The 27,716-nt window shown below is 43.2% G+C and overlaps 1 protein-coding gene across 5 annotated transcripts in view; it reads left to right on the top strand.

Annotated features, from left to right (window-relative positions):
• The window catches only part of NME7 (NME/NM23 family member 7), a 100,463-nt gene that overhangs the window by 71,516 nt on the left and 1,231 nt on the right, over nt 1–27,716 (top strand). For 4 of the 5 annotated variants that reach the window (XM_075105942.1, XM_075105910.1, XM_075105933.1 and 1 more), the window contains one exon: nt 12,229–12,336. In XM_075105942.1, coding sequence (XP_074962043.1) covers nt 12,229–12,336 — 108 coding nt within the window. Of the gene's footprint in view, nt 1–2,299; nt 2,428–12,228; nt 12,337–27,716 lie in introns of all 5 variants that reach the window. The other variant, XR_012662569.1, reaches the window with a different exon arrangement.

Here is a 27,716-nt window from a genome sequence, read left to right as displayed (position 1 = left end):
ATCTGTGTCCCTGTCTTTCCCTTATGTCGGGCTGTCTCTGGCTTTGATGTGATTCTTCCTGGGCTCCTTGTGCCTGGTTCCAGGCTGGAATAACTTGCCCTATTTTAACAAGAGGAGAGAAGCTGAGACTGAAGGAAAGCAGGGATGTGCCACAAGGCATTAACAGCACTGGTTACTGATCTTCCTTGACTTGCTGTGCTGCTATAGAGACCTCCTAGCTATTCCCCAGAATGGATAACGTGCCAGGATATGCTGGAGCTAGGTTTTTAGGCTTTTCCGTGCAAGCCATCATAGGGCTGGCCATTTTTGTAAGGGTTTAAGCCACACTTAGAATACTTAATTTTTAAGAAAATTCAATTTCTTGGTTAAGGACTCTACCATTCAGCTCTGCAGACACATGATGACATTTAGCCTAATCTGAAGTCACAAAGACTAATTGTATCTAAAGGTAGGTGTGCAATAAGCCTGCAAGACTATCTTAGGGATCATAAAGGCTCCCTTTGCACTCAGCCTGAGTGCATCCCAAAGTAGTAGGTGGGTGTTATTAAAAAGAGTGGTATTTAAAGCATCTATGATGAACACAAGATTCTTATAAATGCTGCAAGTTACATAAATATGTCTATTCAGCCTTGAGGAGGTGGGGTTTTTTTCAGGTTGCGCAGGGTTTTGCTTATAACTGTCCATCTGCAGGTCTTATTTTGCAAAATGAATGCTTCCATATCCTGTTTGTATTGCATCTTACTGTTTAGATTCTCTCCAAGCTTTGAATATATGCTGTGTTTTAGAGAGTGGTGTTACAGATTTAGTATCTCATATAGATGAATCATATTTTATTAAAAGGTGACCACACAAAGTTTTAAAGATGCTTGCTTGCCTTGTTTCTTCTGGCATTTGTGTGTTTGTTTTTTAAATAATGCTAGCTAATACATTTCAAAATACCATATCTTTATTGTAACTCTGCTTACATATCTTGGATTGATTAAGGAGAAAAGTTTTGTTTCTTACTACTGTAGAAAAAGAGGTAGGCTTCTAACATACCAGATGATCGTAAGATACCAGCCTGGTATAGACAAATACACAATATAGTTTTACACTGGTAGACTGATCAAAGGTAATCTGCAGGGTTCTCTCTAGGACTTGTTTCTCCCAGCCACACTGGATTAAAAAGCAATTTACCTCGTCTATGGGAGGGTTTTAACACTTTTTAAAAACCAAATTATTCTTCCCCCTTGTGAAAACAGTCTTTGCCAGTAAGACACAGAGCTGGTCATCCAAATTCCTAGGCTGTGGTCTCCTCCTGTGATCACAGGAGGTCTGCCTTCCTTGGTGATTCCCTTTCTTTTTATTTTGGGGGATTTTTCCCCCCACTTCTGCCTTTGGACTGTTCTATTATGGTTCTGCTGTAGCAGCTGAGGTTTCTGAGAACAGATTCAATAATAAATTCAGTCCATAAAGGCACAAGGTAAGAGCCTTTTCAGGAACATGATGGTTCTGGGTTAATTTCAGTCTCTATGGTTGTTTTCTTTGCTTCCCTGGTGTTGTTTGGTTACAGCAGACAGCAAATCACTCTTTTACATTGTACAGTGAGGTTTTTGAATATATAAAAGTTAATCCCTGAGAAGAAGCATTCAGGCAAAAAACAAATTCTGTATAACCTCAGTCCTCCCTTGGAAGAAGGGAGCATTGTTTCCAGAAGATATGGGAAGTACTGAGGTCACTCTGTCTGGGAAAGAAAATGATACCGTTACTGCACTAAACCACCTTTTCTCCTTCTCCAGTTTCTTAGCATCCTGGTCACAGTGACCTTGTGTGTTTGCAGAACCTTTGGTTTGAATAGATGAAAAACATTTGCTTACACGCCTGACTCAGGCTTTTGTTGATTATAGGTAGCCTTGTCCTTCACTTGATTTCTTCCTGACTTCTGGTTGGAGCATAGTGGTTTTGTAGTGCTGTTACGTATACTGCAAGTTATGAAGTAATATGAATGATACGTCCAGTAAAAAACTATTAAGAAAATAATAAGCCAAGGTAGAAGTTGGTAGAACAGGCTGCAAGGGCTTTTCTAGGGCACTATAGAAGGCAGTTAGCAAGAGTCAGCACACAAAGGTGCTTGCTGAAAACATGCAGTAAAGGAAGTTATAAATGTGTAGGAAAAGGGCAGTAGAGCACTTTTCCATATAACCATGATGATGTTGTGGTTGACTGTAGCTGTCCCAAAAGGTTTCATATCTTTCAGTTGGCAGCTTATAAATATTCAATTCTTGAATGCACATGACTTTTCTTTTTTTTTTTTTTTAAGATCCCTTGGAATAAGCAGCTGAAGAGGATGATCAGACCTATGAAACTCTTATCCCACAGGACTGCTTATTCAGGCTCTGCTTGGTTAATAAATTGGTGGCAGAGCTAATAATAACCAAAGAGCTGCAGGTAACAGTGTATCTTAAGTATTCTTGATTATAAATTGGTACACAAGAGACGGATTTGAGCACTGCTGGAAAGAGATCTATCAGTTTCTTAAGTGGGTTTCCCCTAAGAGGGGTCAGTAGGCTTTCTAGGTGGCATAGGTGGTATCCTTGTACTGTACATTGCAACAGGGTGTGTATGGACTGAAATTCCCTAGGTGCTTTGTATGCCATTGTAGTAGTGCAAGAAGTATGTGCTGTGGCCAGAGCATATCTGCAGTTATTTTCTGCTTGAGCTACATTATTGAAGGCTTCAAAGTGGGTGAAAACAAATACCATGGCCTAGGCCTTCCCTTCCCTGGTTTTGCATTTCTGATGATGGTAGGTGGTGTTATTATTTATTATTTTTATTTATTATTCTATTAGTTTTAAATCCTCCTTTCTGCAATTGCTGTCAGCCATGAGAACAGCTGCAGTAATAGTTTTAATTCTGTACCACTGGTCTCATTGTCTGTGGACACTATTAACTAAACAAAGTCATTTTACAAACTGGATATAAAATGATTAATTCAAATGCTGAGAACCTGCTGAATAATTTGGGGTGGTGCTTGCTGGTCTGTTTGGTTTAGGCTGACATTTTCTCTTCTACTGCAGGGCCACCTGAGCAGAATTTTTAGCAGCTTCTTTCACTTACAGTATGATAGACTGCATCTGATGTGCACATGGGACTTCCCTTGGATACTCCTACTAAGAAGTTTTCCCTTTCTCTGCACCCCTTGACTACCCAGATCAAGGGACTAGAATGAGGTCAGGGTGAAAGATGGGTGAGCAGCAGTTCTTCATGTTCCCATGGCAGCTCTCAAATTCCCATAGATAACTTGGAATGGCCTGAGTTTTGCAGACTGTGGCTTATCATCAGAGTGCTCACAGGAATTAAAGCAGCATTTTAAAAGGGAGAGAGAATAGTTAAGGAGCTGGTCTGCGATTCAAAAGATCTGAGCTAAAAGTTAGACACTGAACTTGTGATCCTTCTGAAATGTGTATTTCTTTGTGCCCCAGGGAAATTACTGCCTCCCTGTCTTGGTTTCCCACTCCAAAAAATGGGGTCCATTCTGCTCCTATTTTCTGTTCTTTGTGTCTCTTCATATAAGTTTTCCAGGCCAGGAACTGTCTATGTATAGGAACACTGACTAGTACAGCTAGTCCTGAACACAGCATGGGCTTTTAAAAAACAGTTGTAACACAAATAATGAGTGATTCCTTCCATCAGAACAGGGCTGTTCACAACTGTGTGGGAAGAGATGGCAGCACTGCTGCCTCCAAGGAAAAGCTTGCTGTTGGATTGGAGAGGCTTGAGGGCAGAGTGGAAGGGAAAGCTTTCTCCCATGCTAAGCCCTGAATGAGAAGGATCTCTAGGGTTTGCAGCGGACTTGTGAGTTTTGTCTTTCAGTCCATCTGCCTTTTCTGTGGAAATGGATGGTCCAAAGTTGGTTCAGCTGGGGAAGTCTCGGTAGAGTTTTGAAGCCGTTTTTTCTGCTTTGCAGTGTGTTAAGCTCAGATAGCTGGACTGCTTTTGCAAATGTAAAATTCCAGCTCGAAAATTTCAGAGGAAAAGATAATTTATAATTACTGTTGTTCTTACAGGGGAAAACTCAGCCAAGATATCTGCAGACTAAAAATAATGTCTTGCAACTTCATGGTGACTTTCACTGGAGGCTCTCCAGATATTTTGCTAACATGAATTAATGAAATCCCAAAATATCTCTTGCAGTATCCTATTTTTTTTTAATCCTTGTTTTACCGGTGATAAATAGATGAAATTCTGGATGCCTTGAAGGCACTGGAATACAATCAGTAGGACCTGTATTTCACCTTTAAAGCTTAAAGTAAAGCAACTAATGATCAAATTTGCAGTTATGCTGCATTTTCTGATGTCTTGTTGGGTTAGCTGCTTTGCAGTTGTCAGATGCTTCCTTTTCCCAACTTGTCAAGTAGTGTAAATATCCCTTATTGCACCCACATAATACAACAAGATAGCCAGATATTTTATCTTTATTCTTATTTTGTGACCAACTTACATTTGGTATGTCAGTTATCCTCAAGACTTCACCATCCAGTCTAGTTTACACTTAACTCGGAAGCGTGGCTGCTTGCTTTTATCTAAATTCAGCCCACTGGCAATGGCAGATACACACACAAATATGGCAGTCAGTAAGTTTCTGAGCAGGGCAGTTATCATTAGAATTGCTTAAGCATCAACCAGAAGTGCCAAGACCAGTGAAAATGCTATCTCAGGCTGGCAAATGTGCCACGTTTGCTGCCCACAGCACAGAATCTGCAGAGAGTTGGTGCAGCACCTTTGAGCTGCCAGAGAGGAAGAGTGGTAGGGAACATGTGGGAGTGAAGCAGAGAGAATCAAAGTGCCTCAGGGGATGGAGGGTGAGAAGGAGACAGTGTAACAACTTCTACAGACTTGTGAGCTTCCGAAAAACTGCCAACACTGGAGTATGGAAGATAATTTTAGGTCCGTTAACAAAACTTCTAAAAGATACAGGGCTTCAGACTGGTAGTTCAGAGGTAGGCTGACTTCAAAATAAACAGAAAAGCAGATGGATTTTTTTTAATTTTTTTTTTTACTTTTACTCAGACCAGAGTAGGCTTTTGTAACAAAATAAACTATGGTTTGATTACTTGCTGCTACTGTTGGAAGGAGGTGAGCCTCAGATGCACTTTTTACAGCCTTGAAATTGAAAATTTGGCTGCTGTTGCTTGGATCAGATGATTTAATTTGCTGAACAAACCTTTATAGCCACACTGTTTCAAGCACATAACTATATGCACACAGAGTTTTGGCTTGATTAAAGATATGAGAAACTTGTCAGGATGGCCAGTAAGTGATCAGAGGCATAAATATTTTGCCATCAGTCAGGAGAAGACAACCTGAATGTCTAGGTCGAATATGCAGTGCTCAGGGGACAGAAGATTAAGCTAAATATTATAAAGACTTTCAATGCAACCTTTCCAGATTCTCAAGAACCTGTGTATCAGTTTGGTTTGTGATAAAGATTAAAAGATGAGGGGTGTTTAGTGTGTGTGTGTTTGGACGAAGTTGTTTTGGTTTGATTATTTTTTTGTGATATGTGGAAAGTACAAAAGACTTTCTGATAACACTGACTCCCTTGGAAGTGTGCATAAGGCCATTGATACTGACTCCATATTTGTACATGACGTTGCTGCAGCTCGTGTGGAACGCAAAGAAAGAGAAAATGTGGCACTCTGTCAACAACAGACTTTTGTTCTGGATTGGTTTGTGAAATGTAAGCTGAAGGAAACCTATTGCATTCTCTTTAACATTGACGTAGTTTTGTATTTAGAAACTTCCTGAAGTACCTTTTAACAGGCAGGCACCAGGTTTCAGGGCAAAATGTGCTCTTCCCCAGTTATAGACTTTACAGTAGCAACAGCACCATCTTATGTAGGTTTTTTCTCTGTAATATAGACAGAAGGATTAGCACTGCATTTTGGGATGATTAAATGGACCTTGATTTGATGCAGGAGTAGAAAATTGTGTTCTGTAGCAGCCGATGTTGAGTGGAAGGTGGCTTATCGCATGAAACTGGGGAACATAAACCACGTCAGAGCTGAGGTGACTGGTGGGGAAGCACACACATCAAAATTGGTTGGCTAGTGTTTGGAAGGAGTATGGGCCGCAAAGAAAACATGCGAAGCAAGCTGAGGCAAGCTAGCCCTTGTGGTATCATGTACAAGATCATCTGTGACCACAGATTTTATTTCGACAGTTAAACCTTTGTCTTTGGATGGGAAATTCTGTGACCACAGATTTTATTTCGACAGTTAAACCTTTGTCTTTGGATGGGAACTTCTGTGAAGGATATGTCAGACTGATCAGCTGAGGTTGTTCCCGCAGTAACAATAAAGTTAAGGTGTTTCTTAACTTGAATAAGCGTTACAGGAGTTGCTTCTCTAGTATTGTATTCTGCATGACAGAGACTGTTCTGCTTTTACCATTTTACCTCTTGCTGATGGCTTGTGTAGGAATGAGTATTTTGTACAGCTCCCTGCTGCAACCAGCACTGTGTGTGTGATATGACGGGTGCTAAAATCCCCTGAAAATAAAAGCCAACTGAAGAGCTGTGATGATGGGAAGAGAAGAGAGAGGCACTTATCCTACCTACCTTACATAGCTGTTGTACTGCAAAAGAATAATTTTTTTTTTTTTTTTACTGAAAGGGCTTATCACCCTCCACTCACTACAGAGGAAGCTCAGGTGCCTTGCTTGGACATGGCAGTCAGCTTTCCGATGGCTAAGGTTCAGCCAGACAAATTCCACTGAGTGGTGGAATTTACATTATTTTGTTTGTTTGCAGTTAATGTGTGTTCTGTTCTCTTGACAAGGGCGTAGCTGGTCCTTAGAAGGACCAGCTTGTTTGCCTGAGGCTGGCTACTGCCTTCTGGGTCAGTTTGTACCCTCAAGGGGAAAGAAGGACCATCTCTTTCATGACAGCAGTGGACAATGGAGACCTGCAGAAGAAAAAAGCTTCATGAACGCCGGGTGGGGAAAGCAGAGATGGGGAGACCAAGTCAACATAAAGCCTTCAGAGAGAATGATGAATGAGGAATGCCAAGAAGAGAAAGGAACAGACATGCAGTCAGGGCTCAGAGAGAGGAGGAGAACAAGGTGTTTTACTGAGGGCTTAGACAGGACTGTGCAGAGTTTGTTGCAGCCCAAGAAGTCCTCTTAATGCTGCTGGCCTGAAAGCAAACCTTAAAAGAATGGACCTGGCCTGGAGCACACTGTGGGTTGAACAGGGTTTGATCACAAACTCTCTTAATGTTTATTCTGCCTCACTCAAGAGGACCAGTAATGAATTTTCAAGCTTCCCTTGTTCTAGTTGATGTTCAAGGAGAACTAATTTTTAGGCTGTAAAAGTTCACAGAATCACAGGTTGGAAGGGACCTCAGGGATCATCTAGTCCAACCTTTCTGGGAACAGCACAGTCTAGGCAAGACGGCCCAGCACCCTGTCCCGCCGAATCTTAAAAGTGTCCAAGGGAGCGGAGTCAACCACTTCCCTGGGGAGATTATTCCAATGGTTGACTGTTCTCAGTGTGAAAAATTTCCCTCTGGTGTCCAATCAGAATCTCCCCAAGAGCAACTTGTGTCCATTCCCCTTTGTCCTCTCCATGTGACTCCTTGTGAAAAGGGAGCCTCCACCTTCTTTGTAGCTACTCCTTAAGTACTGGTACATTCCTTTGTATGTTTTTGGTGCATTCAGAGCTTGTGCTGTTTCCCACTGAGGAGGGAGGGGATGGTTGCTGCACAGAGTCAGTGGTCACCTCTTTGGCTTTTCCTTGAATGCCATTTAAACAACAAAGCATGCAGGAATGTTTAAGAGCAGTGGCCTTTCAGCCTTTCTAGATACCCGATCAAGTATTCAGGGCAGATGCTTTAAAAAACCTGGCCAAATTTTATTGAAATCTGCAGTTTTGGCTGGAATACATGTTACTGTTTTACATAACTTCCATCCAGCCCATGAAAAAACAGCCGTTTGAAAGAAAAGCAGTTAATGAGCTTTGCTTATGAGTATGTTTATTATTTTTCAGTCTGATTTTGACATATTGCAGGCATTGGTGACATTTTTGTTTCCCTTCACTTGTATAGAAATAGAAAGATTTTAGAATGTGCTAAGTACTTCATACAGGCAGTGTTGAGCTGGGCGCAGTTATATGATAGAGAGAAACATGAAATATATGCATCTGTATCTTGTGTAGGACACGAATCTTCAAAGGGCTAGCTGTAGATCAAAGTCCAGCCTGTAAGGTGTGATCAAATAGCCTGCTGAATAAGACCAAAGAGGATGAAGCCTTTTGGTACAGCAACCCTGGTTTGTTTTGCAGCAGAAAGTGTACTCTTTACACGAAGTGCGAGCTTGTGGCATCCCTGTTTACACATGCACATGAAGTTCCAGTGTACACGTTACTCTCCTCTCATGCATATGGTAGAGCTGTAGCTGCTCTTAACTCTGCCATCATCCCACTCTCAACTCCTTTCAAAAAGTTTTTGAACACCAGTGCACAAAACACATACTCTGGAAACTAGACTCAGCAGAAAGCTTAAGAAAAAGAGGTTTAAAAGGATGGAGGGGTGTGTGGGAACCAACCCAAACCCTCCTATTATATTTGTATCTCCCTGTTGTTGCAGATGAGGCCCTATAAATAAAATCCTTGACAAGCTTCCTGTTGTGGAGCCAGAAGAGTGAATATTAATATGTACTATGAGCAATAAGTTCAGTAAGGAATTCTTTTCCTCCTTCCCTGTGTTCTGGTTTTGGCTGGGGTAGAGTTAATTTTCTTCATAGTAGCTAGTATGGGGCTCTGTTTTGGATTTGTGCTCTAAACAGCACTGATAACACACAGGGATGTTTTTGTTGCTGCTGAGCCTTTTCTGTCCCTACCCACCCCACCAGCGAGCAGGCTGGGGGTGGACAAGAAGTTGGGAGGGGGCACAGCCGGGACAGCTGAGCCCAACTGACCAAAGGGATATCCCACACCATATGGCGTCATGATCAGCATATAAAGCTGGGGGAAGAAGGAAGGAAAGGGGGGTTGTTCAGAGTGATGCCGTTTTGTCTTCCCAAGTGACCATTACATGTAATGGAGCCCTGCTTTCTTGGAGCTGGCTGAACACCTGCCTGCCAATGGGAGGTAGGGAATGAATTCCTCGTTTTGCTTTGCTTGTGCACGCAGGTTTTGCTTTACCTGTTAAAATGTCTTTGTCTCAACTGATGAGTTTCCTCCCTTTTACCCTTCTGATTCTCTCCCCCATTCCACTGGTGGGGAGTGAGCAAGCAGCTGTGTGGTGCTGAGTTGCCGGCTGGGGTTAAACCACAACACCCTGAAATGTTCCCAAGATTTCCAGCCATACACACACAAGGACACCTATATATGATCCCTATAGCTCTTTGTATCTCCAGCATTTACAGAGGCCTTGTTCCCTGAGGGTTTCTCAGTGGTGTGATAAGAAAGCAACGGAATAGTGAAACTTTGGGATTTATAATTATTGTCCATTTTTGGCTATGTAAATATAAGCAGAGACTGCTTTACCTCTCATCCTGTTTGTTAACTGATGGCAAGAAAGGCTTATTTAGATTCTTATAAATCAGGTGCTAACAATGTAAAGTGCTGGAGAGCCTACCTTTGTGCACTTCTGTTCTAATGCAATCCCAGATGAACATAATGAGTCCCCTTTTGAGCAAGACAGCTGATGCGTTTCAGGAGGGCAGGAGAATGTGTTGCAACCTGCATTGAAAATTGAAGGAAGAACAGAAGATTGTGTACTGCAGCAGTAGGAGCTTTAGCCAATGTCAGTCAGAAAGAATCCAAGAGGAGAAACATGGGGTCTTCTGTTATGAAGTTGTGAAGTAGAAATGAGAGCTTAGGATAAATTATAAGTCAGGAGGCCATAGCTGCTTTTAAAGAAAGACACGCACACTAACAAAATAAAAAAAAGTAGGTTTGGTGAGGAAGATGATTCAAGGGAAAACTTGGGCAAGTTTCATAAGAAGCAGCATTTTTCAGGCCTGTTGGAGGATGGAACAGTTTGAGCAAGGGAGTTTGATGGATAGGAAATAAACAGAATATGAAATACCAAGCTTTAGCTTTTTAGATCTGAGCTGTTTATTGCTAAAGTGTTTCCAAAGGTTTCATAGTCACAGTAAATTTTCTAATATGCCCAAACTTCCCCTAAAATAAATGAAAGCCTAGTGCTATTGCCAGCTTCCTGACAGCTAATTGTTACTGGAATCAACGGTTGCTTCAAAGAAGGCTTGATTAAAGTGTCACATAACTATACTTAACTGCCATGTGACTTTTGTTTCTCCAGCAGACTTTCTTATCATGGGCCTTTAATGAGGACCATGTAGAGGAGGTTTTTTTTTCCTCCTCTTCAGGGCTTTTTTTTTTTTTTTTTTTTTTTGAAGTGAAACTCTTGAACTCCCCTCTGAAGCAAATTTGTTTGATGTTGAGTGTATCTTATTCACATATCCTTGACATCCATATCCAAAGAGCCTGTATAACCTGTGACATACATACAGTAACAATGAGGAAATGAAATTTCTCATAGCATGTTTGGGTTAGACACAATCCAAGCGTTAAAGCAGTCTAATTGTCTTCCAGGTGTGTAACAGATCACCATAGGTAACAGAGCTAGGTTACCAGGTAACAATCACCATAATTGTTCATTGTTATTACTGGGAAATATCTAGGACTTGCTCAGCTAGGAGAAGATCTTGCCCTTAAAGTCCAATTGTCTTAGTTTAGTAATGAGACATGACAAATGGGTGAAGCTGGAAAGTGGCAGAAGGGTGTTGTCAGATAATGCTCTTGTGAGGTCTTTTGGGACAGGCTCAAAACATCCACTGCCATCCCAGAAGAGAGTATGCATCATGCGAGTGGTTCTCATCTGTGCCTGTGCAAAGTCTTCCAGGTCAGCCAGGAGCCATTACTGAATGCACTTTGAACCCATTTGACACTGACAGTTAAGAAACACTTGGACTATCCAGTCTGGTGACTTGGCTGTGGGGGCAGGAACCTCCAGCTGTGACACCGAAACAAACACCTGGGAGTGGCACAGTGGAACTGCACTGGCTGATTCCAATGTGATTACACCCTAATGTACCTGTTGCCTTTCAGAAAGGGGCCGATGTAAGCTCTGTTGGCAAGGAAGAATGCTTTTTTTTTTTTTGGTTCAGCAGCTGTAGCGTGAGCTTGTCATTAGCCTGTCCCCTCAGAGGCAACAGTGCTCAGGAGGCACTCGTATAAGAATGTCCAAAGGGTTTTAAGGTGAGAAAACTGGGTTAATGCTATCACCATTGAATCTTAAAAAGGAGACTCACTATGCGTGAGAGAGGCTTGGAGAAGAGCTCTAGGGCATTGGGAAGAGAGGCCAATAAAGTGTAGCACAGCTGGCATAGGAAATGGTTTAAAATACAACACTGCAAGGTGATAGGGCAGAGAAGTACAGCTGGACTGCATTATGCCTTGAAAGAAAGAGTGTGGTGGAGGGGAGAGCCAATGAAGGCAGTCTATGGCAGTATAAGATGGGAGATACACCATAGTAAAGAGGTAGGGGAGGAATGTTATCTCAGGACCTGAGCGGTATCTTCTGTAGTGAGAAACACTCTGAGAGGCAGAAGGAGTTGTTCTGAATTATAGAGGAAGAAGAGCATTGAAATGTCAACCTCAAAGAACAGAGAAAGACGTAGAAAGAGTCTGGACTGATCCTCAGAGGAAATCAGATGTTGGCACTAGCCACAGCATCAGAGAAGCACCACAGAGGAGAAGACCAAGAGGCTGTTTCAGTAGCTGGGCTTCACAGATGTCAGGTTCTGGGGCAAATAGTTCAGTGCTAGGGGAGGCAGTCTGCAAGGTGGTATGCTTCTGTCTGCTCACTAAGGACAGCGCATTCTGTGCTTGAGAGCTGGAAAGGTGTTAACATGAGCTAATTTCATTGATACAAGTGCCAGGAAGGCATATCTGTAATATGAAGGGTCCTGCATTTCACCTGACATGGCGTGATTGGCCCAATTTCAAGCAGTTAGTTTTCACAGTCTTAGTCATGGTTTTTCAGCAGTTGTGTGTACGTGTGTAGTGCAAACTAGAATTTTCCTCTTCATTTTCTTTTATAGTGTATATAGAACATATGTTACCAGCACAATAATGTTTTACTTTATAAGATTCTGTTGCATCCACAATATAAAGGAACAGTGTAGTTCACAAAGGTCCTCTGGTTTTCTTGTGTTCGACAGGAAATAGCCCGTTATCTCCGACCTGGAACTCTGCGTGCTGTCTTTGGGAAGAACAAGATTCAGAATGCTGTCCACTGCACAGACCTACCTGAAGATGGACTTTTGGAGGTAAGACCTGCTAGACAAATGTGCTTTTATATCATAGGAAGTTTTAAAGTGAAAAGCTGTTAAGGTGTTCTGCATGTGGATTAGCTCTCTAGGAGACTAGTGACCAACTAGAAACAAAAGCAAAGAGTTTATTAAGGACATTTAACTCGGTTAATTTTGATACTGTAAAAAGATTAATCCATGCAGTTTTCTTGAGTGAATGTAGTACAATGAAATATTTAATGAAATGAAAGTCAAGAGTCTTCTGTTTGGCTGAATGTGTCCTTGGGACTGGATACCAATACCTAACAGTGCTTCTGCAGGGACACCTTCTTAGCCCTTTCTTCGATGACAACCATGACTCCTGTTCTGGATTGTCTCTACAGTGAGCTTGTGTGGGGCTTAGAATATTACAGGCACTAGGGATTCAAATTCTCCAGATAGGGTGCAGGTTTATTTGTACACAGTAGTAATTACGCACATCAGCTGGTATTTCCTGTGGTTTATATTAAATTACTAATTATTATCTGATTTTGGCTCTGTATGCTTTCACTAAAGTCCAATAAAATGGGAAAATGTTAAAATAAGGGAGTTTATAGAGACAGAAATACTCAATATGAAAACCAGAACAAGCTTACTCACTTAATTCCGTGCCTCAAAACGAAGGTCTGTACAAGGGGGTTGAAGCGGTGTGTAAGCGTACCTTGGACGGATCTCTGCATCAGTGCAGATGTATTTCCAGCACATGCATAGCTTCTGTTTTACTGTCTATGTGTATTTGTGAGTGTTTTGCTGCCAGACTATAGCAGTATGATGGAGTAGCAACAGTATTTCTAGCTTGGATAATTTTACACTGCCAAAATGGTGATTTCATTGAGGGGAGAGGAAGGGCTAACTGCTTCACCGTCTCATTTCGTGAAATAAAATCGGATCTGTGGGTTAACGTGCTGTTTGCCAGGAAATTGTATCTGGTTTAAGGACTAGTGAAATTCAACACTGAGAATGGCAGCCAGTATCAACAAAGTTGCCGCTTTTTAAACCATTTCCAGGCTGTCATTAAAAGTTGACAACTTCTCATTTCTGCCCAAAGGGACCAGATTTAAACAAGCAAACAGGTATTTGTTGCCACATGCCTAAAATCCCTCAGTCGTGGCTTTTCAATGGCAGCAGAAAAAAAGGCACAGACTGCAAGGGAAAAATGAAAGTCTCACCAACACTCACAGAGCATTTTAGTACTTCAGCAGAATTCTCTCTCTCTCTCTCTCTCTCTCTCTCTCTCATCCGCAGTCTGTCTCCTGTATGCTGGTGCACAGCAGGTATAACCCCATTTTGCTGGTTGTTTAAATTGAGTTTACAGCTACTATAAGTGAGGTGGGTGGGACAAAGCAGTTGAATTGCTTCTCCAAAACAAAAATTAAGGCTGGTCTTCTTTCTCAAGGTCTCCACTACATGTGTTTGTCCTTTGAATCCCACAGCTGACTCAAACTAAGTTCTTGATCTAGTATTACTCTGGCTACACACTTTGCAGTTCCCATTGCAGACTGGTCATTTTAACAGGCATTTATTGATTGTAATTTTTTGGGAGAGGGGTCTAAAATCTCTTTTTACTGTAGTGATAATTGTACACAGAATATAGCTCTTCTTCTGTCTGTAGTTTCTTCCGTAACAGTCTAGGTTAAGCCAGCAGTTGTAAAGGACGTCAGTCAATGTTCTTTAATGAGTAAATAAAGCAGTGACTGTTTTATTCTGATTGGTTGGCAAATAAGCGTTATAATGTAAACTATAGAAACCTTTTTGCGGCTAACACTTTAATTCTTGGAGTATCTTTACATCTGTGTTCTGTAAGAAATGGAGTTGCCTGAAAACTTAGGTAAGCAAAATAAAAACCTCTGGATTTTCTTACGTGCAAGGGCTTGTCACAGCTGATGAAAAAGAAATGATACAGTATACACAAAGATCATCCTTGGGAAGGTATTTTTCCTCAGTGAGCTTTTCTGTGAGAGAAATCCAGTCACAGAGGTCTCATTCGATGGCAAGCAGAAACCAGACCTTTCTCCCCTCTCAGCCCCAGTAACTGTAACAGCGCCGTACGTGCTGGGCCAGAGCAGGGGGACTGTGTGGCATGCAAGACAACCGTAGAAGGAAACTGAGACAGACTAACATTTTTAAGGAGTATGCTGTTCAGTAAATGGTAGTGAATGTTTTAATTCTTTAATGGATATCTGAATATTTTAACATACTGAGTTTAACAGAGCAATTATTCTCAGCCTCGGCGAGGTGAATTCAGAGATAGGTAAGGCACTTGCCATTGAGGAGGATGGCCTTGGCTGTGTTGGTGCAGTGGAACTTCATTTGATATGGAGTTAGCGTGTGTTCATTACACCTGTGTTCTGGTAAGAGATGTTGCTGCTGCTGAGATGTTAATGCTGGTGTTGCTATGAAAGCTCTACTGTATCATTGTAGGACAACTGATTAGTAGAGGAGGAGTCCGGAGTAAATTTCAGAGAGAAATCTGGCCTACTAGATTTAACTACAAAGATGAAGGTCCCTTTTTAAAACACCAGCTAAAATTAATTAATGCCTAGCAGTCTCTTTCCTTTCTTCAGGTGGCATTGTTTTTTTACAGTGTTAACACTCTGCTGCAGTGAATACTGAGTATAGCTCCAAAAACCAGCCTATATGGTTTGCAAACATGCAAATTCTTGTGCTTCTGTTTTGCTGATGAAAAGTAAGTTTGGCAGTCTGAATTCAGGCACAAGAGCTTGGAACTCGAGAGTTTCATTTCTAACTCTGGTGCTGATTTTATCTGAGCTTGGCTAAGCTGCTTTTCAAATTTGGCACGAGAGTCTCTGGAATTCTGTATGAAGATGTTCTGATTTGTATTTCTCTCTCCAAAATAAAATACTAAATGCAGCAAATTTTAGAAAGAAAATTGCAGAATCATTATTACAAGTAATGACACAAAATTTCTAACACTTTCCCTGCCCCCCCCCCCCCCAATTCCCTTTACATATACATTGGTGGGGTATTTTTGGGGGCGGGTGGGTTGGTTGGTTTTGGTGTTTTGTGTTTGGTTTTTTTTTTGGTTTGGGTTGTTTGTCTCCACCCTTCTCCACAGTTTTCATCACCGACAGTTTAAGATCTAACTGAAATTGAAAAGTGTTTGCAATGGCAGTTGCTCTCTGATTGTCTCTAAATTGAGACTTTTTAGAGCAGATGAGAGAGATAGTTGAGGGCTAGATCAAACGCTTGCTGAAGTTAATAGCCAAACTCTAGGTGACTTTGGTGGTTCATACTTAGTTGACAGTCACTAGGAAGGGCAAGGCAGTGACATTTCTCCGAAAAATCATGACCAAGGAGTACTTGGGGAAAAGAGAGAGAGAACAACACTGTTTTGGGAACAGCAAAGACTATTAACTAAGTAAGGGTCAGCTTGTGCACCTAGTTTTACAACAGAACATTTAATTAATGTAGTACAGCAGTTTTTCAATTTTTTTTTGTTGTTAGATCTCTTTTCTATGGACCTGGAAAAGGAAAGTTCACTTTTAATCTTAAAAAACCCTCATATAAACAAACAAACAAACAAACCCCAAAAGCAAATACCAGCACTTGCTCCCACCAGTTTGACCCTTAACTCCTGCCTTTGTTCTACAAACTACTTGATGTTTTAGGCAGTGACTAAAGCATATCAGAATTAATGAATAACTCACTTTGGCTCAAGGGAGGAGGGGAGATGCAGTTGAGGCTAAAATGCAACTGTTCACAATGGAAAAATCAGTCTATGTTCAGGTGTAAAGCTGTAACTGTTTCTTTATTCCTAGTTTCATGATACAGGAGAAGGGTGAATATTGCCCTGAAGCCTCTTGGGTGTTCTCTTTGACTTTCTGGGTCAGGCACTTATTTATTCACTTCATAGACGTGCGTGTCCTTGTATCAGTACAAAATGTATTTTCACAAGTGACAATGGATAGACATGAATAGCTCAGAACAGTCTGTTTTCTCAGCCTTGTCATCAGTTTGCCATTTCAATGGGGAGAGGAAGGAAAGGAGGAAGTAAAGAAGGGAGTCTGATAGCGATGAAGTATTTATGAGATGATGGGGTTTCATGAGTGAAGGCTAAACCTGCAGTTTCTTAGTTTTTCTGATCAACTGATGTTGCGTAGGACATTCAGAGCAGGGATTTCCATTTGTTTCCCACATCCAGTGAGGTACTGCTCTACCTTTTGTTAGTGGATTGGGTTTTTTTTTCCATTTTATATAAAGTAGGTACTATTTGGAGCAAGCAAACAATTACAGTACTCACCTGCATTCACGTTCCTTCTGAGAGCAAGGTCTGGAGCAGGCATGTTTTTTATGCCAAGTGCCAATTTAACAGACTAGAGATGGTTTTGCATTTGTGTCTTTCATGTGCACGTGGTGAAAGATGATTCTGTTTCTCAACTCACCATCTTTTGCCTGAGGAACATTTCTGATTAATATCTTGTTGAAATAGAAGCTTGCAAACCACTGGATCTGATGCATCATCATTCTCTAGACAAAACAAGTTTCCTTGAAATTAGTCATTCCTGGACTAGTTTTAATCAAGGTACTTGATACAAGTTGTTGTGGCTACCAGACTGCATGGCTTATGTGCCTCCTTAAAGAAGTGAAGGCAAATTAAAATCCGTCAGTGGAGGCCTCACATCACTGGAAGTACAGTGGGTAAAACTTTCCACAGGAGGTGGTGCTGTACACACACCTCAGTTCTTGGGTCTCAAGTGGCTGAGTACCTTTCAGATTATGCAGGAATCCACATAATCTGCAACCATTAAAAAACTGGTTACCTAGACCTGCAGTTATAACAAAACCAGTATTTCTGGGTTTTGGCACGCTCTGCCTTGTAAATTGTTGCTCGTTCTGTGCAGGTCAAGGTTTGGTTTTTTTTTTTCAGTGGTTTTTGGGTTGGTTTTTTTTTTTTTGAGAGCTGTTTCATAAGGGCATTTGTACTGCAGCAAAACACTCGGGGGATGATAGACTGCACGTGTCTCAGGTAGCCTGAAAGGTCTCTCCATTGACGTGCAGCCTGCTGTGTCTCAGCCATCCACTCCAGCTTCATGTTCGTATGCCATGGTGTTTGGGCAATCAGTCAGTCTCATGGGGTTTCTCTGCATAATTAAAAAATGCTTAATAGTCATATATATGTGTGTGTACTTATTCATAGAGGGTGAGAGAGGATGCTGCCCTTGGTAAGATATGCGTGAAAAAGGATTTGCTATGGGATGGGTAAAATCCGAATTATGGGTGAAACAACCTTCTCCCTGTTGCTGAGAAGATGCTGTTATTAGGTGACTAATTCTTCTAGTGGACAATAACATGGCAATTGCTGCGGGAGTGCACTTACGCATGCCTTTGCGTGCCTGGAAGGCTATGTGTGAAACTGTGGAGGGGGGTGGGCTGTTAAGCTAGTTTTCATGGGAGTGCAGGATGTGCTAACTGCCTTCTCAGCCTTGCGTTCCCATGGGTGCTCTTCCCACTGACTCCTCAGGGTGCTGCGTGCATGCCTCCGCATGGCTGCCGGGTGCCGTCAGGCTCCACCTTGGGGACTGGAACTGTGGAGGGAGATGTGTCAGCTTTCAGCATCGCAGCCAGCTTTCCAGCTGGGCGGTAGCAAGGACCTCCTCGAGTATCATTTTGCTGGCCTTCTCCCTTGCCTCAGAGCTATTTGTGGCATCCACAGACATGCAAATAACCTATAAAAGGGGGATGTTATCAAAGAAGAATGGGAATTGTTTGTCTTCTGAGAGAGCTGTCACGATGATTGTTTTTACCCCTGCCTTTAATTTCAGCTGTGCAGTGGTGTTCGAGAGTGAGGCTGGGGACTGGCAGACTCTGCAGCTTACTGCTGGAAGCTCCTCTTTCCCTTGCTCAGCCTCACACCAGTGAGACTGGCTTACTGCTTCTAAGGCATTTAAGCAAGCAAGTAATTTCATCTAGCTGTACAGATCAGCTACGGCCGTCTGACGGAGACTCACACAAGTTCTGGCACTGGAAGTTCAGCTGGCTGGATCCAGCCTTGGGGAGATGGGAGGTGAGGTCGTATGATAAGCAGTGACAGGGCAGGCCAGTTCAGCAGATGTGTTTTGTTCGGACAAGTGCTGTGGGTGATGAAAATGAGCATCGTTTTCCTCAGGCTTGATATTAACTAAATGCTCTGATGAGTGTTAAGAGCTGTGCTGCTCCTGGGCTTTTGGTGCAGCATGTCTTCCACCTGCTAGAAGCCAGCTGTCCTTGGTCTGGCATTCCAAATAGTGCTGGGAGAAGCATGCCTTATGCCTCCTTTCCCTTTGCCTTTATTCAGGGGGGCTGGGGGTAGGGTGGTATGTTAGCAAGCTGTCAGACCGGACAGGGGGACGCTTGCTTTGCAGCAGGACGGGTGCAACAAATGCTTCCCATAACCAGTTCCATAAGAACAGAGTCCTGTTACAGAAGAGCTCTGCTGGCTGCCAATCTGCGTTTTTCTGTTTGCTGCTTCCTTGCCTGCCCACTGCCGTTGTCTCAACACGTGGGCGTGCTGCAAGAGGTGCTTGCTATCATCCACCCTGGAAATGCCTTTATGCGAGTAGTGAGCTGAACTGTGGGTTGAGGTTATAATGTGACAGTCAAAGATGGAAGGCATCAGAGGGATGCAGCCCTGTTAAACTAATCTTTTTGGTGCATCAAGGTATAGTCCAAGCAATTTAATAAAGCATGTCAATGAGTAACTCTCAGAAGCATCAATGTGCTTAGTGTGGAATTTGTGTATGTCACACTCAGAACAAAGGTCTCCTGCATTGCTTGTTACCGATTAACTTGTCTGGTATTATGCAAGCTGCCTCTACCAGCTGAGAACTAACTCTCCCCATTCACAGGGCATCGCAGCTTGTAAAACATTACACAGCAGAAGTGCATAGCATGGCAATGAACCTTTCACTGAGGGCATTTCAGCTGTACAGCATTTCCCTCAGGAGTCTTTAAAATATTAATAAAGAAGCCATTGTTTCACTCAGTCATACGGCAATTTTGCAATGAAGTCTTTTATTAGGGGCCCATACTGAGCTGCATAATCCGGGGTAAGATGCTTTTAATCATCTCCAGTGAAAAGAAATAAAAAATTGGATGATTTGGGTGAGGTGGGTTTTTGGTGGGGTTTTTTTTGCAAGTTTTCATCAAAGCAGTAGCTATTTTTGTCTGTCAGTTGGAAAATTCAGTCTCTGCTGGTACAAAATGATCTGTGAGATAATGGCTATTATGATTCAAGTGCTCCTCCATTTTAACTTTCTGAGACTTTTCATCCAACAGCTGTGGGAACAGGTTGGAAAGAATCTGGAGTGTAGGAAAACTTCATCTTATTTGGTGGTGGTTTTGCATATCAAAGGATGTTAGTCAGCACTGGAATTCTGTCTCACAATGTTTCCTGATGCTGTATGTATACTTGTACAGAGAATTAAGTAATCTTTTTGCCTAGGCCTATCTGAAGAGAAACTAAAATTAAAAATAGCAATAATTTGCTATTTTTAGGATGGATTTTTGGTAATTTCTCTTTTATTAAAAAAACGAATTATGGTATTATAAGGACATTCACAGCCTAATTTTGAACACAGGTTGTATAATTATTCTACTTGTGTGCCAGACAGGCAAACTAAACTAGAAACTTGTTTAAACAGAGTTGTGAAACAGTTCAGCTCTTGTGCTTCCACTTCTGGGTAAGATACGAGGTCCAACTGCCCCTTGTTCTGCCAAGTCTAAGGTTTATAAGTGCCAGAGAGAAGTTAACGAGTGTGAACCAAGCAGCTCCCAAAGCTCTTTAAGTTTCACCTGATCCTGAAGGTAACCTATGTGATAAACAGGGCTTGGCTTTTGGCACATGTTCGCGTTGCGCTGAGCAAGGTAATTTTGTGGAGGGGAGGTCAAGGCAGAGGGAGGGCGTGACACTGCTTGATAACTCATCTGAGGCCCAGTTTGTGTCTCTGAGGCTGCTGCCTTCTTTCTTTCACTGGCCATGTTCTCATTTTGAACCAGAAAGCCCAGGTCCTCTTTCCATTTCCTCTCTTCCTCTAGCTGAAGCGTAGCAACAATTTAGCTATAGCTCAGCTGCATGATGGGCTGACAACAGCAAAGAGGAGAAAAAAGCCCAGGGGAATAGCTTATACAGCCACAGCAGTAAGGGGACACTGTAGTTACACAGTCACTTAGAAGCTCAGAATCTCCTTTTGTTTCTTGAGCAGCACTCTTGTCCTGTAGCACACACTGCTGTGTGAAGCAAATACACTTTTATGTGGGTTCCTATTATTGACCTCGGCCAGTTGCACCTTCCATCTGTCTCTCACAGATCAAACAGGCAAATAATTAGCTATACTGGTACTTCCTGTGCAGGGTTTACCCCTTCCCTCCTTGGCTGACTGCTGCAAGCTAGCAGTAATTAAGAGGGGAGTTTAAGTCAGCTATCTGCATACATATGTTGAAATGTATGTGGAACATGGGAGGAAACAAAGCCAAACGTGTTAATATGGGTAGAAGACTGTGAACAAGATTTCCTGTCTCTCATAGATGCTAACACCATGGGATATCTTAAGAGTTTATCAAGCTCTAGAAACCACTTCTCCTTTCATAAGTAATAATAACTTATTATTCAAAGGGTAGTGCCATGCCAGTGTTGGTTTTGTGCTGTGGTAATACTGAGGGCTTAGACACTGGCTGTGGTGATCTTATGTCAGCAGCTGTGCAAACACAGAACAAGATGGCCGTGGTCACCTGAAAGGGTGTTGGCTGTAGTCTAGGGCTCCTCAAAGCCACCGAGCCTCTTCTGGATTCAGCAAGAGCTGGATTCTCCTTCTTCCTCTTCAACCCTAAGTGCATTGGCATATAGCCAGGAATGATATATCTACAAGTATGTCTGAAATACACTGAGATATGTAGGCAAGCCTCTGAGCAAGAGGCAGTTCTCTTAAGTGGCCAGAGTTGCTAAGTGGACAAGTTTCCTTCTGCCTTGGTGTCAGTGGTAGTAACTGCTGTTCTGCTGGGGAGAGACAGTGTGCCGAGACTACCCAGCCACCCACCAGGAACTGTGGGCTTTCTCTGGTGGCTGTTTTACTCAGTCCAGCTATTGAATAGGAACTTGATCACTCAGATGTTGAGTCTAGTCCCGTCATGAGGTACATGGTTTAGCACAGAGCAGAAGTATTGAAATCACAGACGGCTGCTAAGACTTGAAACAAGCTCTTGGTCTCTTCGTACTTACCCATTCCACAGGGGAATGGAGCTTTCTAGATGCAGTGACATTGCTCAGAAGGTAGTTTGAGCACTATGGTGGGGGAATTTATGCCATTAGTGTGGTGGGATGTGTCCTGTGAGCACAGGGAGCCACAGTCTAAACAGGGGCTTGTGATGGTGCATGCAAGGCCATTACTTGTGGTCCAGGTGGTGCTTCTGTTTGGTTGCCTTTTTCCAGGATATTTTGTTACTGCCGTATCTTTCATAACTTCTACACTGTGGCCAGGTGTAGCCAGTTGGGTCCCCAAGCCAAAAGCTACCCTGCAGAACATCTTGGCTGCTCAGGAAGAGCTTTAAACGCTGGCTGCCTTCTACCTCGGTTATTTGCTTGTTGCTTCTATCCTCACTTGAATCTGTGATGTGGGTAGAAACACATTCTACTTCTCTCTGCCACCACATCCTCCTCTACCAGCCATAATCTGGTAGCTTTTGAGGACCATGACTTTCAGTGCTCTCTGAGTAGGCTGGAGAGCCTTAGCTGAGCATTGGCACGGAGCCCCCACCATACCTGTGGCTTGTATGAACACATCCAAAACAGGCTTTACTTAGATATTTCAGATGCTAGCAGCAGCGGCCCTTTTCAGTGTTTTTATCCAATGTTCAGGAGATGCTTGCAGCTTGCATCGACATCTGTGGTGGTGTGCCTAGCCTCTTGTCTGTGCCTAAGCTGACAGGTTCAAGGGAACCACAGGAGCTCCCGATTTTGAGGCGGGCAAGTGTCCCTCAAGATAAGCATGAAGTGTAGCAGCAGTGATCCGGGTGCCTCAGTGAGCTGCCTGTGATCCTTGGGGAAGCAGTACTCACTGTCATGTTGTGGTTTTTCATGTGTGATGGGAGCCAGGACCTTTCACTTTATTGCATTCCAGTGGCTCTACCAGGTCAGTGTTCTCTTCTGATGGCAACCAAAGATGTTGCTAAAGGAGGAATAGAGCTCCTGGTGGGAGAGTCCAAGGCTAATACGTTGGGCTTCAGCTACTGAGCAGTTGGCTTATGCTGTGGAGCAGGGAGATTCAGTGAACCTGTACCTTCTTATTAAATTCAGAGATCGGTGGTCTGAGTCAGCACAGTAGTTATGTACGATGTAAAAACAACACTTTGTTATTTTAAATAAGTTTTTGGGTTCACTTATTTTTCTTGTAGTGTTACAGAGTAAATAGCATAAAACCCTCTTTCTTGGTGTTTTGATTGTGGTGTAATGATTTATAGTCTTGTCCTCTCATTTACACCCTGTTTGGAGTTCAGATTCCTCCAATCTTTTATTTTATGCTACAATTTCCAACTAGCTTACCATGCCCTTCTCTTTCACTGTATTTTCAGAGTTGATCATAACCCTGCACAGCATTTGATGTGACTGTTAACAGCACATAGCATAAAAGCAGAATGTGCTCTATGTTATCCTGTAGTCTGTCTTTAATAAAACCTTCCATTGCAAAGTTGGTGGGTTTTTTTGGTGCATAGGGATTTTTGTCCCAGTTGTACTTAAGAAATTAACTTGGACAGTTGAAGTGCATGTGTACAAACTGTTCTGCCTTGGGCAGCCTGACCGGCTTTATTTCTTACAGTGCGTGACGCTCAAGAGAGAGGCAAGGGTGACTTTCTTTTTCAACAAACTTCCTGAGACTAAACCTTCTTTAGGTTCATGTGGGAAAGTAATTCTTTATTTTCAGAATACATAATACAGTAAGTAAGTAGACCCTCTGACAACCATTTTTATTTCTGGACTGCTTGTGTCTGGAAGGATGGTATGAATCCGTGGGGTTTTGGTGTGTTAATCTAATGATTTAGTCGTGTGAGTCAGCGAAATGAATTGTAGCTGAAATGCATTTTAGGTGTTAGCAAGTGCACTTGCTAATAGAGTTGGCAGGTTCATGCTGATGTACAAATGAAGATTAATGGGCAAAGGGAAAATTTGGATTCCTACAAGTGACCTCAAAGTGAGATAACCTGTAAAAAATTATCAGACCTAAGTGTTTAGGGGGAGTGTACTGATGCTGAAACTTCAGGTCAGCAAAGTCTCTCTGGATGATGTTCCTGGAATACCTACGCTGAACCAAGGAGATACAGCTTTGCGGTGGGTTTGGGGAGAGGGTACGGCTGAGTGTCTGTCCAGCTGCGTGAAAGGCACTGAGATGACTGACAGACTCTAAATGAATACAGGGATGAAAAAGCCTTTCATGTTCCAGCTGCCAATTTTAGTTCAGCAGAGATGAGGAAGGACTGAAATTGCCGTCATCTTTCTGGTGATGGATGAGAAGTGAATCTGTGATCTCAGGGTATTTTCTACTAGTATGTCTCCCTGTCAGCCCCCTTGCTTCTACCACGAATGATACTATCAGGGTCTCTTATTGAGAACTGCCAGTCCAAGGGAGCAAGGGGAATGGACTGTGAACACTGAGGTACCCTTTCAGTGCCAGGGTTTTGTTTGAGGCAAGACGTAATGCTGCCTGTATGATATGCTGGTACCGTTCGAGGCGTCCCTTGGTCTGTCCTTCTGTAGACAAAAGCTCTGACTTTTTTGCTCTGTTTTCTGGGCAGAAGGAGACTAAATTGTGGGTGTCTAATTCTTAGACTTGAAATCTTCAGTACGCTTTGTGCCTGCACTGGGTTCTGCATTACTGCCAAGATCTTTTGCACTCCCTTGGAAGACTGACTGCCTCGCTCAATTTGCTTCCCTCTTCTTTTTGTTTTCTTTCTTTTTTTTTTTTTTTTTTTTTTAAATTTTGCCTAGCCTCTCCATACTCTTAGGGCACACATTGTTCAGGTGATAGTCATTTATGCTCAGCCGGGGCATTAGACTGGATTTTGTTATTGCCTGCTGTATTAACTCCTGAAACCTTGCAGTAACGTGTGGAAGCGCCCAGAGGGAGTGGCCAACTTCATTAACACGAGTTTTGCAGAGAGCAGGTGTGACTGAAGCAAAACTTCATGGAACTGAAGCAGCTCTCAGCTCCTCCTCAGTAAAGCAGTTTATAGAGCCAGAGCTGGAAGGTCACAGTCATTGACCTGTTATTTCTTCCTAAGCATTATCGTTATTTGTCCCTGAACAGGAGCTAGAGCAGGCATAGCCACGTGCTATAAAGCAGGTAGATGGTTGCTGGGATCTGTAAGGAAGAGTACTGTTGTTAAATTAATCTTGTTTCATCCCTGGGAAGGAGTGACCACACCTGAATGTTAGCATCATTTGAAGGGCATTTGTGTGACATCTGTGAAATGCTTTTGGTTGGTTTCAGATCAGTTCCTGGTGTGGGTTTGTCCTCTGCCACCTTTGGGTCCTGTTAAGAGACCAGCTGATGCTCACTGAGATGTTTTGTATGGGCATAGCTCCCTTTTCTGTGGTTTGTACTATACCCTGGGAAAGGGAGTATTTCCTAAAATACAGGGTGCTTTGGAATGCCTAACCCCTGTCTGGATGCTCGGTGCAAGTACCTCCAAGTCCTGGATCCCCTTGGAAAAGGACCTGGTGCTTTTAGAATGGCATTCTTCAAGCTGTCTCTAGCTGGGGCCTCATAAGATGGGAGCACCCCAGATCTCTTGGTAGTGCCGAAATCCGTGGTCTTAGTTCTTCGGCAAAACACCACATGTGTTGTCGTGTGAGCGGGGTAATGGATGGCCTTTATTTCTGATGTTTCTTGTCCAGCACTGCTGTGCTCCCAAGGCTGAGTTTCTTGGAGAGAACGATCCTTTCTGTGTACCACAGGCGTGCTAGCACTTAACTGGTTTTACTGGGAGCTGGGTGGCAGCTGACCCACACAAAGACGATTATATATAAAGAGGACATACTGGCTCCTAGTTTTGCACATTATACAACAAGCAGTGTGCTTGTGATGTCCGAGCCGTGGCAGTACAGTCTGTGCAGATCTTCGACAATCCAATACAAGCTAATCAAGGGGGAAGAGGTTTTCTGTAGGTTCTAAGTCAGCTGAGGGTGTTCAGCCTGGCCTGGGAAAATTGGTTGCACAAAATCAGGGGCTTTTAAGGACTAAAATAGCGCAATGCCTTTTGCTGCTAATAGCAAGCGAGTAGGAGTTGGGCGAGGACAGCATTCACTTGTATCAAGTGTGTGCTGCAGGGGCTGGTCATTACCTAACCCCGGGGAGGCCGGCTAGGTCTGGCCGAGGTAGCGCAGGAAGCAGCGGGAGTTGACGCAGCTCTATTCAACCTGCCCCGCCTCGGGAATGGGGCCTGCGGTGGCAGCAGGTGTATCGGCACCCCGGGCTCAGGCTGGACCCAGTTACTACCTACAGAGGAGCAGGCTCCGCTGCGCTGGGCCGCCACCTTTGCTCCTGGCAGAGCTCCCAGCACAGGCCAAGGGTCGCGCCTAGCCCGTGCTGGCCAGGCAGCCTTGGCCAAACCTGGAAGAGAAGCCCAGAAGTGCCAGTGCTCGGAGCTGGTGTGTGTCAGTGCAAGTGTTCACGCAGACACAGCCTTAAAGGTTCTTGTCCTTAAATGTCTGTGTATGTCTCTCTCTTTGTGCGCTTTTTATTTTATTAGTATTGTTGTGTATCTCTCTCTAGCCTTGACGTGCAGGTATCCTACATCATCAAGAAGGGAAATAAAATTCACTTTAATGGCTACCATTATACTTAACGTTCAGCCTAGCTCGCAGAGGAACATGTTCACACTGGCAGTTTATAATGTAATGTCCTATTAGTCAGTGAGGGGGGTGATGCTTTTCTGAGGAGAAGAGATTTTGCATAGGCAATACAGCACAGATTTAAAAAAAAATCATGCAAGCAATGGTAATTTTAAATTGAGTTGTTGATGTCACATCGTGCCCTGCCTTCCCCTGCCCCCCAAGCTTTTGCCCAGCCACTTAGCATAGCAAGGCTGTGTCGGCAGCATTTTGTGAAAGGTCATTTTAGTATCAAGTCTCTTGTGTGTCAGAAGCACTGGTGCCATCGCAGGCTGGCTGGCCAGCCAATGGTTATCCTGCTTGTCGCGGGCAGGGAGGGGTGTGGGGGCATTCGTTGCTTTGGTGTTTTGTTTGGGTGTTTGTTTGGGGGTGTTTTTTTGGGGTTTGTTTAGGGATTTTTCTTTTCTTTGTTGTTGTTGGTTTTTTTTTTTGGGGGGGGGTGTTTGTGTGGTTGGTTGGTTGTGTTTGGTGGGTTTTGTTTTATTTAAATAAAAACAAACCCATCCTGCAGCTGTTCAATGCTGTACGTCCATGAGCTCTGACTCATTACAGCAGCAGTTCTAATGTGGGACGGAGTGGGGGAGGGAACATGGGACAATGACACACATGCCTGGCCATGCATGTTGGGTTGTGGGTTTTCTCTTTCTTTGTGTGCGTGGTGGTGGTTGTTTGTTTTGCGGGGGGAGTGGAACGTTGGGGGGGGTGCAGCCCTTCGGTAGCAGGGTTCACATGAGGCCTGTGACTAGTTGGGTCTTCTCAGTGGGTGGCTGCAGGGTCTGTGGCTGGGCCAGCGCCTGATCACTAATTAACCAGCCAGTAATGGCAGAGCCGGCCCTCCTGCTTTCACTGACGTGGTACTAGAAAGTGATGGGGGCGGGGGCGGAATGACGTAAACATATTTATTTCATATTTATTTCATATGCTGTTACTAAGAGTACATTATACCAGTGCCTTCTGACACTTGCTCACTGAAGCCAGTACAAGCACGGTGAGGCCTCTACAATGTTTGCCCCAACCCCTGGAATAAGCCATTATCTTTATTACGAGTTCATGCTTGGACTTTGCACTCATATAGTAAATTAAAAGGGGATAAATTATCTGTGAGTTGGCTCTTGTATAACTAAAGTAGTTTGGGGTTGGTGGTTTGTTTCATTTTTTAAACTGTCACAGGCTGAGCACCTAAGAATGGACTTGACTTGTAGGGGCAGTGGCTCCTCCCAAACCTGGACCCATGCACAGCACATATACACATGCCTCCCCCCCCCCCAATGGTGGCAGCAGGTCACCCACCAAAGGCTGCCTTCCTGCAGCGCGCATGCAGGTGGCAATTCAGGGAGTATTTTTTAGTCCTTTACTCACAGCATATTTGTTAAATCCGGGCCTTGCCATAAACATACAGCATCAAACAAAACCATTGAAGGTGAGATTTCTGCTACCTTCTGGTCTGTGGGAATAGCAAGAAATAGCCAAATGCATACAC

The sequence above is a fragment of the Phalacrocorax aristotelis genome, chromosome 1, assembly GCF_949628215.1.
Source record: "Phalacrocorax aristotelis chromosome 1, bGulAri2.1, whole genome shotgun sequence".
Lineage (NCBI taxonomy): Eukaryota > Metazoa > Chordata > Aves > Suliformes > Phalacrocoracidae > Phalacrocorax > Phalacrocorax aristotelis.
The sequence above is the reverse complement of the archived record's forward strand: the minus strand, read 5'-3'. Positions and strand labels throughout refer to the sequence as shown.